Genomic DNA, 14,587 nt, shown 5'->3' with positions numbered 1-14,587 from the left:
CGCTCTCCACACTGCATTTGACCCTCGAGTCACCCTGAAGAGCGACCTGCCTGGGTGAAGATTAGGAAGCAGCAGAAAGGGCTGAGACCATGCCGGACATCTCACCTAGCGGTCGTCTCACCACACACTGTCCCCACGCCAAGGGACATTCATTCTCCTCAGCCAGAGAGTGACTGCCCGACTTCAAACTGAGAGCCTCACAGCCTCAGAGCCCAGCAGGGCTCCCCGCACCCATTCTACGCCGAGCAGGAAGGCAGCGCAGGGGACAGTGGATAGGGTGGGGCCTGCCACAGGATGAACAGCACCCAGCTGCAGCCGGGGGCCGGCAGGAGCAGCCACGTGTCCATCTCTTCCCAGGGCTGACAGATGGCACAAACCCAGGCAGGTCAGAATGGAGGCCCAAATGCAGTGTCCCCTACACACCTTTCCCACACACAGAAGGTGCTGGACAAATGGCCACCCAGGCCCCAAGGGATCAACCTCTCCCTGCTGGCTGTACCAAGTCTAGTGAGTGCCTCATGCCCCAGGGCCTTTGCATTGGTTTCTGTCTGGGACTCGGTCCTCCTCTCCACCCATGCTGCAGGTCTCAGCCTACACTTCCCCACTCATGTGTACCTCCCCCTTCCCTTGGGCCCTGTGCCTCCCTCTAACGGCCTGGGATGTTTATTGCTTTGCGCCCCTCATGGGGCAGTGGCCCAATGTCCTGCTCACATTTGTATAAGGGCAACCTAACCCAGAACGCAGAGCCATGGAAGCACCAAAGCTCTGGATAATAGACAGACCATTCAAATCCTTGAGCTGGAGGGGGACCTTGGGGTCCATCTGACACCAGGTTGTCCCCAGTGCCCAGGGGGAGAAACAGACCACTTCTTGTCTTTTTGGCTTTGTCCTTTAAGTAGAAGGTCTCTTTTTTGGCCTAAATTTGTGCTTCTCAAACTTGATCGGCATCAGAATCCTCAAGAGGGCTTGCTGGCACACAGATGGCCAAGCCCCACCCCCAGTCTCTGATGGAGCATTTGCATTTATACCAAGGTGCTAATGAGGCTGATGCTGCTGGCCAGGGACCACATTCTGACAGATAGACTTGTGTACATGTATCTACATGCACATCCACTTTATATGCACATTCCAGATTCCAAAGGGTTTTCTTTTTCCTTTGGGAGAGGAGTAATTAAACACACTTGCCAGCCCTGTAGGACATCCGGCCATAGCCTTGCAGGCTGGCAGCCTGGAGTCATGGCTAAAAGCCCATGGTACAGTCAGCCCTTGTCCAACCACTCACGTTATAACCACAGACAATGCACTTGTAATTTAACGTAAACCCAGCTTCTTAATCCACAGGCTGGGTATAATCGCCCCTGACTCTGGTATGACTGTAAAAATTAGGCGCCATTTGAGTGTTTCCTGTTGTGGGGTCAGATCGCATCACAGCATCCCAAGGGAAAAGCAAACGGAATGTTAATCAAAAAGTACAGGAGGCCATTGTAGACTGAGCTCCAGCACTGGCCCCAACAGACCAGACTGAAAACCAAAATGGAGTCACCCCTGCTAAACTAATAAGTTGTTATCTGACCTTCTGAGGAATCAGGAAAAGCAACAGCCAAAAAAATCCCAAACACATCAGTTTCCATCTTTAATCAGCATGATAATAAAGTTCCCTATGTTTTAATCCTTACAACAAAAAGTAACTGATGTTAACTAATCAGTTATTTCTCTATGTTCTGTTTCCCTGTTCCTAACTTACAGGGAAAGTGACCTTGAAGCAACCAATCCACTTTTTGTTCTTTGTTTCTGCTTTCTTTAGCCCTTCTCTGTTTACAAAACCAAACTCTTCTGCTCAGCTCCTTGGAGCACTTACTATATCTTATGGAATGAAGCATTGCCTGATTCTAGGACCACAATAAAGCCAATTGAGATCTTTAAACTAAATTTGTTGTAATTTGATCTTTGGATAGGAATAACCCGTCTTTGCTCACAGCCACATGGATGATGCTCAAACACAAGCACCTAGAGAAGGCACAGTGTGGGGGCTGGAGGCAGTGGCCCTAAAACGCCATGTCCATGTGGGCTCTTAGCACATATTTGTGCGCCCTGCTGTTGCCTCAAATGTAGGGAGGAAAAGAAGGAAAGAAGAGAGGGAGGGAATCCTTACATCTCCACATTAAACAAAAACAAAAACACCTCCACCCAAAGAACTGGGCGGTGGGACAAGAAAATTCAATTTCCAAGCATTCCCAAGAAAAGTTGGCCAGAGACCTAGTGCAATTTCTGCCGTACTCAAACCCTCCTCCTATTTCAAGCCTTTTCCACATTTCCCAGCACATGACGACCTCTCTTACCACCTCTCAGGGGCCCACACCATTTAATGCTTCCTCATTCTGGACACAATGCTAACCACCCCCATCTGGGTCACAAGATCCCTGAGGGCAGGGACTGTGTCCCTAAGATTCCTTTATCACAGGGACAGGATGGAGAATTTCATCAAGATTTTGCCCCCAGCAGCTGCAAAAACCTTGAGCAAGTTACTCCAGTATTGATTTGTTCATTTACTGATTTATGGTCCATCTCCTCATTAGAATGCAGATTCTGTGGCATTGGGCATTTTCTGGATTATTCATCACTGTAGATGAACTGGAGCCTTTATTTCCACATCTGTACAATGGGACCACCAACTGTTTCACACTGGTGTCGTGAGGTGAGGCCCGTGGGAGAGAGCACTGGTTCAGCCATGGTGCCCCATCAAGTCCATTGAAGGACAGGCTCCACCCAGGGCCCCACAGCCCGTAAGCAGTTACGTTAATATGAGTTGGTGTGTCATGGGTTTTTGGTTTCTTTAAAAAATAATTATAAGAGCATTATCATTTCCATTATAAAGATGACACACACACACTAATGTAGGAATTTTCAAGAACTCTTATTGGTTGTGTAAATACACCCCCCCCACACACACCAAATATAAGTGAACCCAGCATACAGAAATTCAATTCTAATCAAAAGAAACTAGGGAGTTAATATTCACCAAAAAAATTCATCAAAAAATTCACAATCAGTTTTCTTTAAGTAGCAAAACTCCCTGGCACATTTTAAGATATTACATCAGTCGCAAAAACTGTATCTGCCAACTTTCCAGGAGCATCTGCTATTTAAAGTAAGTCACGCATGGAACAACTGGAAAGAATTCAGAGACTGTTCTGAAAGACCCTCCTCCTAACATTGGGGTTACATTTTCATCTAGCGTTCTTGAAAATCCTTACACAAGTGACTTTAATCACTGAGAGAGACACAAAGAACAGGCGTGTGGCATTCTGACATCACCAGTACTTGTCTTCTGAATTACTAGTGGCTTGTCACTGAGAGAACTACAATAAAATTGTTTCTGTTCCCACAATCAATGTTCTAAAAAGCATCCAAGAATCTCCCAGTGCTCGATGCCTGGTTAAAATATTTTCCTTATACTATTGGTTGTGTAAGAATACACACTTTAAAAACAAAATGAGACTCAAAATTTAGGATTTAGAAAATAGAGCTCAGTTGTGTGTTCTGAAAGCAACACGTGTCATCACATTCTGGTTCTGCATTTGCAGCTTCCTGACATCTTGATTTAGATGCCACAGGGTAAAAACATCTGTTGAGCACTACAGAAGATACAGCCAAATGTCAAAGGCGGGGAGGAAAAAATCCTTTTTAGAAACTTAACTTTCCAAAGAACCTTGGCAAAGCAGTTTACATGAACACAATAGAGGCAAGTCACTGAAGGGGGTGGAGATTCTACCTTCCCCACCCAGTGGGCTTCTGACATCGTAACCCCTCCCGGTGATCAGAGCTCCAGGATGGGCAGGTACTGTGATGCTGTGAGAGCCCTCTCGGCTGCCTGCGCACCTTCAGCTTCCCACTACCCCAGGCTGATCAGACACAAGCCCATGTGGTCCAGTTCAGGTGAGACGCAGCACTCTCAGCAGCACTGCTGAAGGCCAAGTTCAAGGTCATACCCTCCCCACATTCTTCATTAATAAATAACAATGGCCAGTGATTGGGGGCATGTAGTGTGCAGTGCTGAGTGCTTTATAAACAAGGGTTTTCTCCTTTAATTCTAACAGCGGCCCTAAACTGGGCATGCAGATACTCCCGTCAATAAGGAAACAGATGCAGTCAGGTCACCTTCCCCAGGTCAAACAACTGATCAGAAAAGGCCTAATAATTTCTGTATTGGTCTTTTGGACATTCCCTGAGCCCAGCCTCCATGTTGTGAGAAGCACTTGTAGCTGCTTTGGGACACAGTTCAGCTGGGCCCAGCCTGCGAGGCGTCCCGACTGAGACTTAGGAGAAGCAGCAATGCCTCCAGCCTCGGACATCAGGGGCAGAAGTACGCCATCCACTCGAGCCCACCCAAAGCCCTGGCCCCCAGAATCTGTGAGAGTGATGAAAGGTTTGTCCTCTGTGCTACTAAGCTTGTGAGGGGGTGTGACACGCAACAGTAGTAACTGGAACAGAATTCGGTTACACACTACCCTTATTTTGCAGATGGGGAAACGTGCAAAGAACAGTGAGAGGAGAGCAACAACGCAAGCATGGGTGTGATGCTAAAGACACACCAGAACCACTACACTGCGCCACACCATCCATACACCACTGTTTGTTTGCCTATTTGTTTTTTTGTTTAATAGAGCCATCTCTGGCTCACACATTCCAATTCTATGTATTTTAAAAGTGCCTTCCTCTGCCCTGGTTTGGGGTATACAGGTAAGTGGTTCTCAAACCTGAGTGTGCATCTGGAGCACCTGGAAGGCTTGCTAAAGTGAACACAGAAGACAGGTCCCCACCCCAGGGGTTCTGATTCCAGAGGTCTAAGACAGACCCCAGAATTTGCATTTTTAAAAAGTTCCCAGGTAATGCTGCTGCTGGTCAGGGGACCACATTTTGAGAACCACTGGTATAAATAATCCCGAAGGCATAATGGAAGTGTATATAGAGTGATGCTCCTTTGGAATAAGCCATCCTCATGCTGATTTTAGCAACATGACAGATCAAGCCAAAACATGCCCACCCATTCTACAACTTTCCAGGTGGAATGGGCAGCCGTGACCTTTGTTTTTCCATACTGTCACCTCTGTGGTTTGTAGGTGCTGGCAAAGAGCAGAGATACTGCTGACAGAGGAGTGGGTGAATGTACGTACACTCTTTAAGGTGAGAAAGGTGCTAAAAGGCTGTTTTTCTACAAGTCCGTTTTCTGAAGCTCAATTTCTGGCTAAGGTAGCTGTAAAAGCTGAATCTCCAAGAGAAATAAGTTAAGGAAAGAGGAGGCAGAAGAGTTGCTTGCAGACCACACCCTGACCCTGACCTTGCTCTCTACCTTGGAAGGCCCGCCCCACCATCTTATCTGCGTGAGGTTGCAACCTGAACAAGCCAGGTCTGGTCGTTCCAGTGGCCTCCTTCCAATGGCCTCGCCTCCCAAATCCAGAGGCAGCTTCCAAGGGAGCAGCGCACTTTCTGCCTCTGCCCTTCAAGGGCAATATTCTACTCCTCTTCAAGGGCACATTCCACCAATGTTGCAAGCCTAAGGGTTTGTTCTTTTCCTCACTAGTTCAAGGACACTTGCTGCTGACTCAATTTTAAAGAAAACACTTACCTAGTAAGGGACTCATTTTGATTAAACCAGCAAAGTAATATACAAAAAAAAAAAAAAAAAAAAAAACCCAAAAATCTGGTCCAAACTTCCTTTAAGTTTCTCTGTTTGAAAAATAACTGCAAGACTGCCTATAATTTTTGGCTATTTCTGAGCATAATAAGTTAAAATTGCTACTGCTTATTGATCAATAAGTGCTGTGCCCATGCATATACCTTCCAACACTGCACAACCAGCCTCACAGATGAGCATTATTATCCCACTTTCAAAATGAGATGGCTCTGAGTAGAGTAACTGGGCCAAAAGCTGGTGGAGTCAGAGACACGCCAAGCTCAGGCCTTGGGCAGGCATGACCCTGCCGGCGAAGCCCTTGGGTCCTTTTCTTAAACATCCCCCCACCCCACTCCCCAATTCCACCAAACCAGTTATCGCTGTCCTCCGGGGCTACAAGCGCCTCCTTCCCCGCCCCACAGCGAGGCCTGCCTGTGCCTCCCGCGCGCGCCTGCCCCGGCAGCCTAGTCTGCTCCTTAGATGGGGTCGACCCCAAATCTCAACAGGACGGTAGTGGATTCAGGCTCGGCAGACTGCAGACCACTGGCGGGCTGACGGAGCCGGTTTCTGGGGTCTCAGGTCCCGCCAGGTCCGAGGCAGGCCGTGGGTCCAGCTCTGACGCTGCGAGCTGGAGGCCCTGCTATCACTTCCTTCCCGCCCACAAGCCCCGGAGCAAGGAGGCAGCTTCTACCAGCTGCCGGGCCAGCATTTTCTCCTCCTCGGTCCACCCGCCACAACTCCTGTTTGTTTACATAGGCAGGGTTTGTTCCCACCGAAGGTGACAACCGCCATACGCTCTCCCTTTTCTCCTCCGGCCCGGGGGGGTACAGGAACTGGGGAAGTCCCGACTCCCGGGCCCCCTGCGCCCTCCTCCGCAGCCTGGCCCAGGCGTCGCCCGCGGCTCCCTGCAGGCTTGTGCTCCGCGGCGCCGTGGACCCCCCGGAATTCCACTTTGGAGACGGCCGAGCGAGCGGCCGCTCTGGGGCGAGGCCAGCAGCTGGGCGTCCCAGGCTGACGCCGGGTGGCCGCAGGCGCGGCCCGAGCGCGGAACGCGGATTCGGGGCGCCGTGGTGCAGCGGCTCGGGGTCTGGGACCTCTGGGGCCGGTGGGACAGGGGTCGGGGATGACGTGGCCCCGAGATTTGGAGTGGGTGGAGCAGCACACTTGAGAGGGGCGCCTGTGGGGCTGCCAAGCCGGCTGCGTCTTCCTGGCCCGGGATGGCTGAAGGGGGCGCAGGACTCTATGACCCCTCGGGACGCGTGAGTTGGGGGCGTCCTGGGTCCCCTGCAGCCCACTCACCGGACACGTTTAACTGGCCTCCCAGGAACCAGCCGATCTTGCCACTGCTGAAGTCGCAGTCCCAGACCGTGTGGTAAGGGGTGTCCCACACGAGCGTATCCCGCGCCAGCGGCCCCCAGAAGGCGGCCGGCTCTCGGGCCGCCTGCGCGCTCAGCGCCGGGTACGAGCCGAGCGGCACCGCGGCGGCGGCGGCGGCAGCGGCGGGGGCGCGGCCCGAGAGTCCCGAGGCCGCCCGTCGCGGCGCGCTCAGCCCGCGCAGACCGCCCAGCAGCCGCCCGACGCCGCGGCCCAGACTGCGCGCCGCCATCTCGCCCGACGCCCCGAGGCCCGCTGTGCGCCCCCGAGTCGGGGCCGCGAGTCCTGGCGCCACTTGAAGTCTCCGCGGGCCCCGCCCCGGCTCCGCCCTCCGGCCACCACCCACTCCTCGGGGGCTCGTTCCCGGTGCCCACGCCTTCTCCCGCCCTCCAGAAGGGGACCGCCAAGGAAGAGGGGAGCAGCCTGGGAAAGGCGCGCAGGGGAGCGCGGGGCGGAACGTGGTCGCGGCCCCGCTGGGGCTGCGACGCGCCCCCCTCGTCGCGCTCCCGCCCTGACGCTCCTCCGCCTAGAGTTGTTTTGGTTTCAGTTTGTGCGATTTTCTTCAAGCCCCGATTGCTTCGCCGCGCTGGCAACAGCAGAGGCACGTGCGTCCCGAGAGGCAGGCTCCGGGCCTGGGCGCGGGGAACCCCCTGGACGGGAAGGAGCCGGCGCGGAACGCGAGCGCCCAGTGGAGCGAGAGGAGCGCGCAGGGAGATCCGAGGACCGAACCGTCAGCGTCTCAGAGGCTGGAGCCCAAGTTTTGATCCCTTTGTGTGCCCCTGAGAGTGAACCCCTCACCGGCCTGCCTCTCTGTAACTCCCCGCCACACACACACATAAGTGACCCGGGTAGGCTGAGAGCGCTGCGTGGGCCGGCCGGGGTCCCTCAAGCGAGGAAGCTGTGGAGGTCTGGGGTCCGATGCTCTGTCACCCGGCTTCCGGCCTCAGTACCGCCGGGGGGTCACCTGCTGCCAAGTGGAAAGTGTGACAGGCAAGCAAACGCTCCCCCTAATCTTGACTGTTTGGGGGCAACGGGGATTTTCTCCGATTTCTCCAGCATCTGTGGCCTGGGTTGAAAGCCTGGCAATTCTAGCTCTGTGACCTTGGCTAAGTTATTGAACTTCTCTGCACCTCATTTTCCTTTTCTGGAAAACTGGAGTAACGCCTCCCTCTCAAGGGCTGCGGTAAGGAATGAACGTCTGTAAAACGTCTACCCCCGAATTGGCACATAGTAAGCTCAGTAGTAGAGGTGGTGCTTTTGTTGCTGTGGAGCCAGCACGGATAGAAGGAAACTCCTATGAAACTCGTCTCTACCAGGTTCTTAAATATGTCACCACCCAAAATGTAAACACATAAGATGATAAACACAGGGGAAAGGGAATTTTTGAAAACTGGTTTGTTGAGTTCTTTGGTTTGGGAAAGATTCTTTCCTATTACCTGTGACAGCTGAAGCAGAAAGAGCCTAACGTTGGGAGGAGCTTCTGCATGGGTCGGCCACAGAGAACAGAGAACTGTAAGCCTGGAGACGCAGTGAAAATAGCTTGCACAACATATGTGCCTGCACCTGCCAGGCACCTGACCTGCATTTTCCACCTAATTTTAAAGTTATCTGGTGCTATCAGCCTCCACCGATTGCCAATCTCCTGGTGCAACAAATGAGAAAACTGAGCCTGAACACGGAAAAGAACTGATTTAAAGAGCACATGGTTGGCTAATGGAAGAAAAGACTAGCACCCATCACCCCCCAACTATAGCACTTGGCCTAAATTCCCATTTTTAATAGAATATATAAAATCATAAATAGAGAAAGATTCTAACTGTGGCAGGTGGTCTCGAAGATAGCTACCAACATTTCATGCCCTTGTGGGTATGTGGTGGCATGCTGCACCATCCAGAGGAGGAACCTGGCTGGCCTTATTGCTTTGACCAATGGAGCGTGGTGAAAGTGGTGTTCTGACCGTCCAGGTCTAGGTCCCAAAAGGCCCTGCAGCTCCAGGTCCTACTCTCTTGGAACCTCCACATGTGAGGAAGCGGGTGTAGCCATCTGGAGGAAGAGACCCCATGAAGAGAATTGAGCCACCCCAGACACTGCCAGGACCAACTCCCAGATGTGAGCAAGGCCACCTTGGATGTTCTAGCCCCTGGCAAGGCAGCCTCACAAGTGGCCCCAGACAGCAACCATGATGCAAAAGGACCTCCCAGTCAATTCAAAATTGTGAGAAGGAATAAACTGTTGTTTTAAGCCTCTAAATTTTGGGATGGTTTGTTACTCAGCAGTAGGTAACTGATAAAACTGTGACCAAAAATGCGTGGTTCTCCTTTTACTCACTAGCCTCTGTTTCGCAGCCCCCTCTACTGGTTGCTATTCGTCTCCCTGCCCTCAAAGCGTGGGGGTGTCCTGAGGCTCAGTCCTCAAACCTCTTCTCTTCTCTCCTGCCCCCTAGGAGATAGCAGCCAGCTCTCCATTCTCTGACTCTTAAGCTGGCATCTCTGGCCTGGACCTTTCCTTCCAGTGCCAGTCCTGTATTCAGCTGTCTGCTTGACATCTCAAACCTGTCATGTCCTGGGGATTCTTCCCTCAAACACTGATCTTCCCTTGCAGTGAATGAAGATTACGTTTTCCTGTTGTTCAGGCTTGTACCCTTGTCCTCCTAGACTCCTCCGTCTCACACTCCACTTGCACCCCTTGTCCCTCAGCAGCTCCTGGTGGCTCATCTTCAGACTATTTGCAGTATCTCATCTCTTCCCCCATCACCACCCCTCCCTCTCCTCATTTAAACTACACCCACCCATCTCTTTTTTGGATTATTCGGTAAGCTTCTAATTGCTTCTACCCTTGTTGCCTGTAGCCTAACCCGCAGCCAGTGAAATCTCTTTAAAACAATGTTCAGATGAGGTTGCTCTGCAACTTAGAACAATCCAAGGCTCCCTTATTCCCTCAGAATAAAGGCCACATCCTTACCCTGGCCTACACTACTCAAAGTGAGGGCCATGGACCAGCAGCATGGGCATCACACAGGCACTTCATAGAAATGCAGAGTGCCAGGCCCCATCTCACACCTGCTGCATCAGAATCTGCATTTTTAACAAGTCCCCAGGGGAACTGTGTATACGTCCAAGTTTGAGAAGGGCCACCCTACCCAATCCAGCCTCGCTCCTCCAGAATCACACCTCCTCCTACTCTCCCCCCACTCACTCCAGCTCCAGCAACACTGACCTCCTCCTGTCCCTCCAACCTCCAGTCATGCTCCTGCCTCAGGACCTTTGCATGTGCTGTCTCTTCTGCCTGGAATGCTCTGCCCCAGATGTCCACATTAATCCCTCCTCCTTTCCTTTAGGTCTCTTCAAACATCACTTTATCCAAGAGGCCTTCTCTGCCACTTACATAAAACCACCACCTCAACCCTCATTCTCTAGTCCCAATCCCTGACTTTATTTTTTCCATAGCTCTTATGTATTAGCTCTCTGTTTATCTTCTCTCTCCTTCTGCTAGGAGGGAGCTCTTTGAGAGAAGAGACAGCCGCTGCTCTGCTCTGCTTGTGACTATCCCCAGTACCTGGAACCACTGTGGCATGCAGCAAGCCCTTGGTCGACATTTATCGAATAAATAACAAAGACTAGACAGGAAAACACCTAAATAGTAGCTGTGGGGAGTGCACGGATGCTGTCCTCTCCCTATCCCCTTCATTTCGTACATTTCTTTACTTTTACAGTGAAAACAGCACATAGAATTAGCTCTATTTAAAAATAAATACCACATAGTTCCCATTTCCTACTGGTTGGATAAAGAGAAGGGATTGTGTGTACGTATTTTAGGATTAAAAAAAAAAAAACCACTTTAGAACCAACCAGATGGTGCAGAACTGCACTTCCTGCTACCCAAATTACCCGAGAAATGACCTGGGGACCTTCCTTCTGAGTATCACAGCCCAAGGACAAGGTTGTCCCTGCTGCCCTGGGCTGGCACCCAATAGTCAGCCCTCCCAGAACTAGAACAAGGTTGAGCCCCTCCCCGCCACCCCCACCTGGGCTTCCCCTGGGGCCATGGGCAGTTTTGAGAGAGCAGCAGGCCATTGGGCAGCTGCCCACATTCTCTCCCCAAGAAACCCCTGGACTTAACTTCGGCAGAACGCTCTGGCACCAAAAGCTGTATGTTGGCAGACACGGGCTGCAGAAGTAGGAAGCCTGAGGAGGTTTCCAGGAATTTGGAGCTTATCTTCTATCTGGGACTGATGCTTAAATCGAGATGATAATACAGCCACAATTACTGACCCTCACAACCAGCCAAGACGGATGCTTTTGTCCTCACTTTACATGTGAGAAAACAAGCACAGAGAGAATAGCTCTCCCGAGGCCACACAGCTAGTAAGTAGCGGGCCCATAGCTTTCTGCTTCCAGAGCTTATTCATTTAACAGCTTTAGGGACCTAGTCCACTAACATCTCCTTTGCCGTCTGCCTCCATAGCTCCTACCACCCACAGTATTCGGAGAGTTGGAGCACTCAGATACTCCTGAGAAACAGTTATTAAAAGAAAAACTTTAGGCAAATTAAATTTAATAGCATTTAGTTAAGCAGAGAACAATTTGTGAACAGGGCAACCCCCAGAACCAGAACAGGTTCAGCACGACTCTGGGGCTGCTATGCGTTTGAGTAACATTTATAGACAGAAAATGGAAAGTGATGTATGGAAAACAGAGAACAGAAATGAGGTACAGAGACAGCTGATTGGTTACAGCTGGGAATTTGACTTATTTGAACCTGGTTTGAACAGTTGCTGCCCGAGAGTGGCTGAGACTCGGCCACTTGTTACAAGAGTAGGTTACGGTCTGGTCTGTTTGCACATCAAGTTAGGTTACAGTTCACTATGTCTGGAGAAACCTTTAGGCCAAACTGAATTTAACAATTCTCCCCTTTTGGTTAATTTCTCAATTTTAAGAGATGGGCCAAAACTTTAGGCATTGACATTACTCTCTGTCACCATTGTAAATGGATTTATTTGGCCTCAAATCCCACTGGGAAGTAGCAGAACAGTGGGTTTTATAGGATGGGAACAAGGAAACAACATTAGAAAAAAAAATGATTGGTTAACATCTGTTACTTCAGGTTACTTTTTTGTAAGGGTTAGGGCAGAAGGGTCTTCCTTATTATGCTGAAATCTGTTTTCAGGAGGGAAAGAAAAGTTGGTCTGTCTTGAGTTCTATCTTCTTCCTATATGTTTCAGTTTGATTATGTGGCTCTTAGCATGAGTGACCCCATTTTGGTTCGGTCTGATCTGCAGGAGCTCAGTGCAAAACAGTGGCCTCCCATGATTCTGTTTAACAACTCTCCCACTGGTCCGGTTCTCACCTAGTGAGAGCATGACCAAAACTTAGGGCATTAGCACTACTCACAGTTAACATCACTTTGACTTTCCATTCTCAACACATCATTCATAGGCTGTGGTGTCCTTACGATCACACATTTCTTTGACTTTTTGTCATTCCAGTTGAAGAGAGACCATTTGATGTAGCTCAAATGGTTTCATGCAAACGTTTAAAACACTTGAGAGAACACAGCACACCAGGGAGACTACCATTATGACTATCAAGAAGATAATACCAAGAGTTTGGAGTATGCACCTTAGCCAGGGTCCCCATGAACCAAACCAAACAAAATTAAATAGATCAAAGAATGAGCCAGATGAAGAGTCTACCCATTTTAACCAAGCGGGCTGTTTGTTAATCCCCTGCACCTGAGTCTTTACAATATCTGATGTAATCTTCCAGGTGCCATAAGAAGTGTCAGTAGCTGCACGGATTCTTCCCTGTTCAGACAGTAGGTGATCTAGAGCAACTCTATTATCTAGCACAACTTTAGCAAGAGAATTTAGAGAAGTCTGTTGTGCAACCATAGCCTTTGCTGAAGAATCTGCTGTAGATCCTATTGTGAGGGATAATTTTCTAATCATTGCCTCATTTATATTTATTTCAAGCCATGAGGGAAAAAAAAAGAAAAGAAAACTAACAAATAATACCCATCCAGAAGGGTTAATGCCTTCTTGCAATGTTCTCTTTAATCTATGATAAAGGTTAGAAGGAGTGAGCCAAAGTTGTTTCTCACTGATTATGGAGCAACAAAGATATGATTAAAATTTCTAGCCTACATTGGCCCACATCTTCCATTCATCAAGATATGAGATTGCCCATTACAAGGTTGGCTGTCAAATTCTCCACAAATAAAAGTATACCCCATGGGTGCACACAAGTCCCCTTTTCCACTTCTATTGATCATGGATACATACTCAGAATGCTGAAATTAGCAGTTTCTAGCCAAGGGTCTGAGGCAAAGTTATAACAGGTTGAAGAGTACTATAGCACTATAGTACCCTGACATACAAATCAGTTTGCAAGAAACTACATCTGGGCTTTTAATGCAAACCTGTCTTCTGATATACTTGTTGGTCCTGGTCTTTGTATCCCATTACTGGGTTAAGGTAAAACAGGGTCCAGTAATTTTACCACTGGTACAATTTGAACAACAGTTACATTAAGGATGTTGCCAAAGTTATTATGTAAATCAAAGCATCTCCTTGGTCATGCAAAGATCTGAGCTTGGTATGACAGATCCAACACTCCATCAAGTTATCCACAGAAGATACTGACTGTAAAATTCTAATTACAGCATTGTCCTGCTAAGTGAAAAAGGTAGGCGTAAGTAAAGAAAAATTAAGAGAAGTAAGCCTTCCATAATGGGAGAGAAGTCTTGATTCATGATCTTGGGAAAGCTCTCCATGTTTAGGATTCCATCTGCTTCTGGAGAGAAACTTCTTGGTTAGTTTTACCTTAAGCTCCCCAATGGGTGTACAATTCCATGAGTTTGGAGGGTCCCTTTTGAGTTGTGAGATGTAGACCCAAGTTTCAAAGTTCCAAAGTTTAGCTGCAGTATGGGTAGCAGGAGCAGTCTTTCTCTGGTGTTCTTTCCAAAAGATCAAGTCTCCAGATTCTAGATTGTGAAGGGTGTAGTCATGCTCAGTTGGTGGGTCATGAGAAGCTTCCTCTACCTGCTAAAGATGCACTTTGGCATAATGCATTAAAGCCTTGCAGCATTTAGTCATATCAGAGTTTACAAGAGCAGGAGATACATGAGGTTCTATTATTAGGCACATAAGCCTTCCAGTGACTATTTCATAAGAGATCAACTTATGTTTTCCCCTGGAAGTGGATCTGATTGCCATCGATGTGCAATACCTTTGAACAAGGCAATCCAGTCAATTCAGTGAGCTTTGCCTAATGCTATTGAATCTGTAATAACTTATTTAACTGTTTTATAACTTGTCCAGTGAAACAAGTGCCTCTATCACTGGAGATTTCTCTAGGAATGTCCCAGGAGGGAAACACATTTCTTTCTTTTTTTTTTTTGGCTAGGTATTTATTTTTTTATTTTTATTTTATTTTATAATATATAAATGTATTATGATTAACTCTTGAAAAAAAATGTTTTTAACTATCTGATTTAGAAAATTTAAAACTGTCATAAGAGAAGAGATGCAGAAAAGAAATA

At 48.9% G+C, this 14,587-nt stretch overlaps 1 protein-coding gene across 2 annotated transcripts in view; it reads right to left on the bottom strand.

Annotated features, from left to right (window-relative positions):
- Nucleotides 1-7,327, bottom strand: part of ACSS1 (acyl-CoA synthetase short chain family member 1) — a 51,608-nt gene extending 44,281 nt beyond the window's left edge. Inside the window, exon 1 of one of the 2 annotated variants that reach the window (XM_063114056.1) lies at nucleotides 6,974-7,327. In XM_063114056.1, the coding sequence (XP_062970126.1) occupies nucleotides 6,974-7,280 (307 nt within the window). In that variant the 5' untranslated portion in view covers nucleotides 7,281-7,327. The remainder of the gene's footprint in view (nucleotides 1-6,973) is intronic. The other variant, XM_063114055.1, reaches the window with a different exon arrangement.
- Between the last annotated feature and the right edge of the window lie 7,260 nt (nucleotides 7,328-14,587).

Source organism: Cynocephalus volans, chromosome 11 (genome assembly GCF_027409185.1).
Source record: "Cynocephalus volans isolate mCynVol1 chromosome 11, mCynVol1.pri, whole genome shotgun sequence".
NCBI lineage: Eukaryota > Metazoa > Chordata > Mammalia > Dermoptera > Cynocephalidae > Cynocephalus > Cynocephalus volans.
This window is presented reverse-complemented; position numbering and strand designations above follow the sequence as displayed.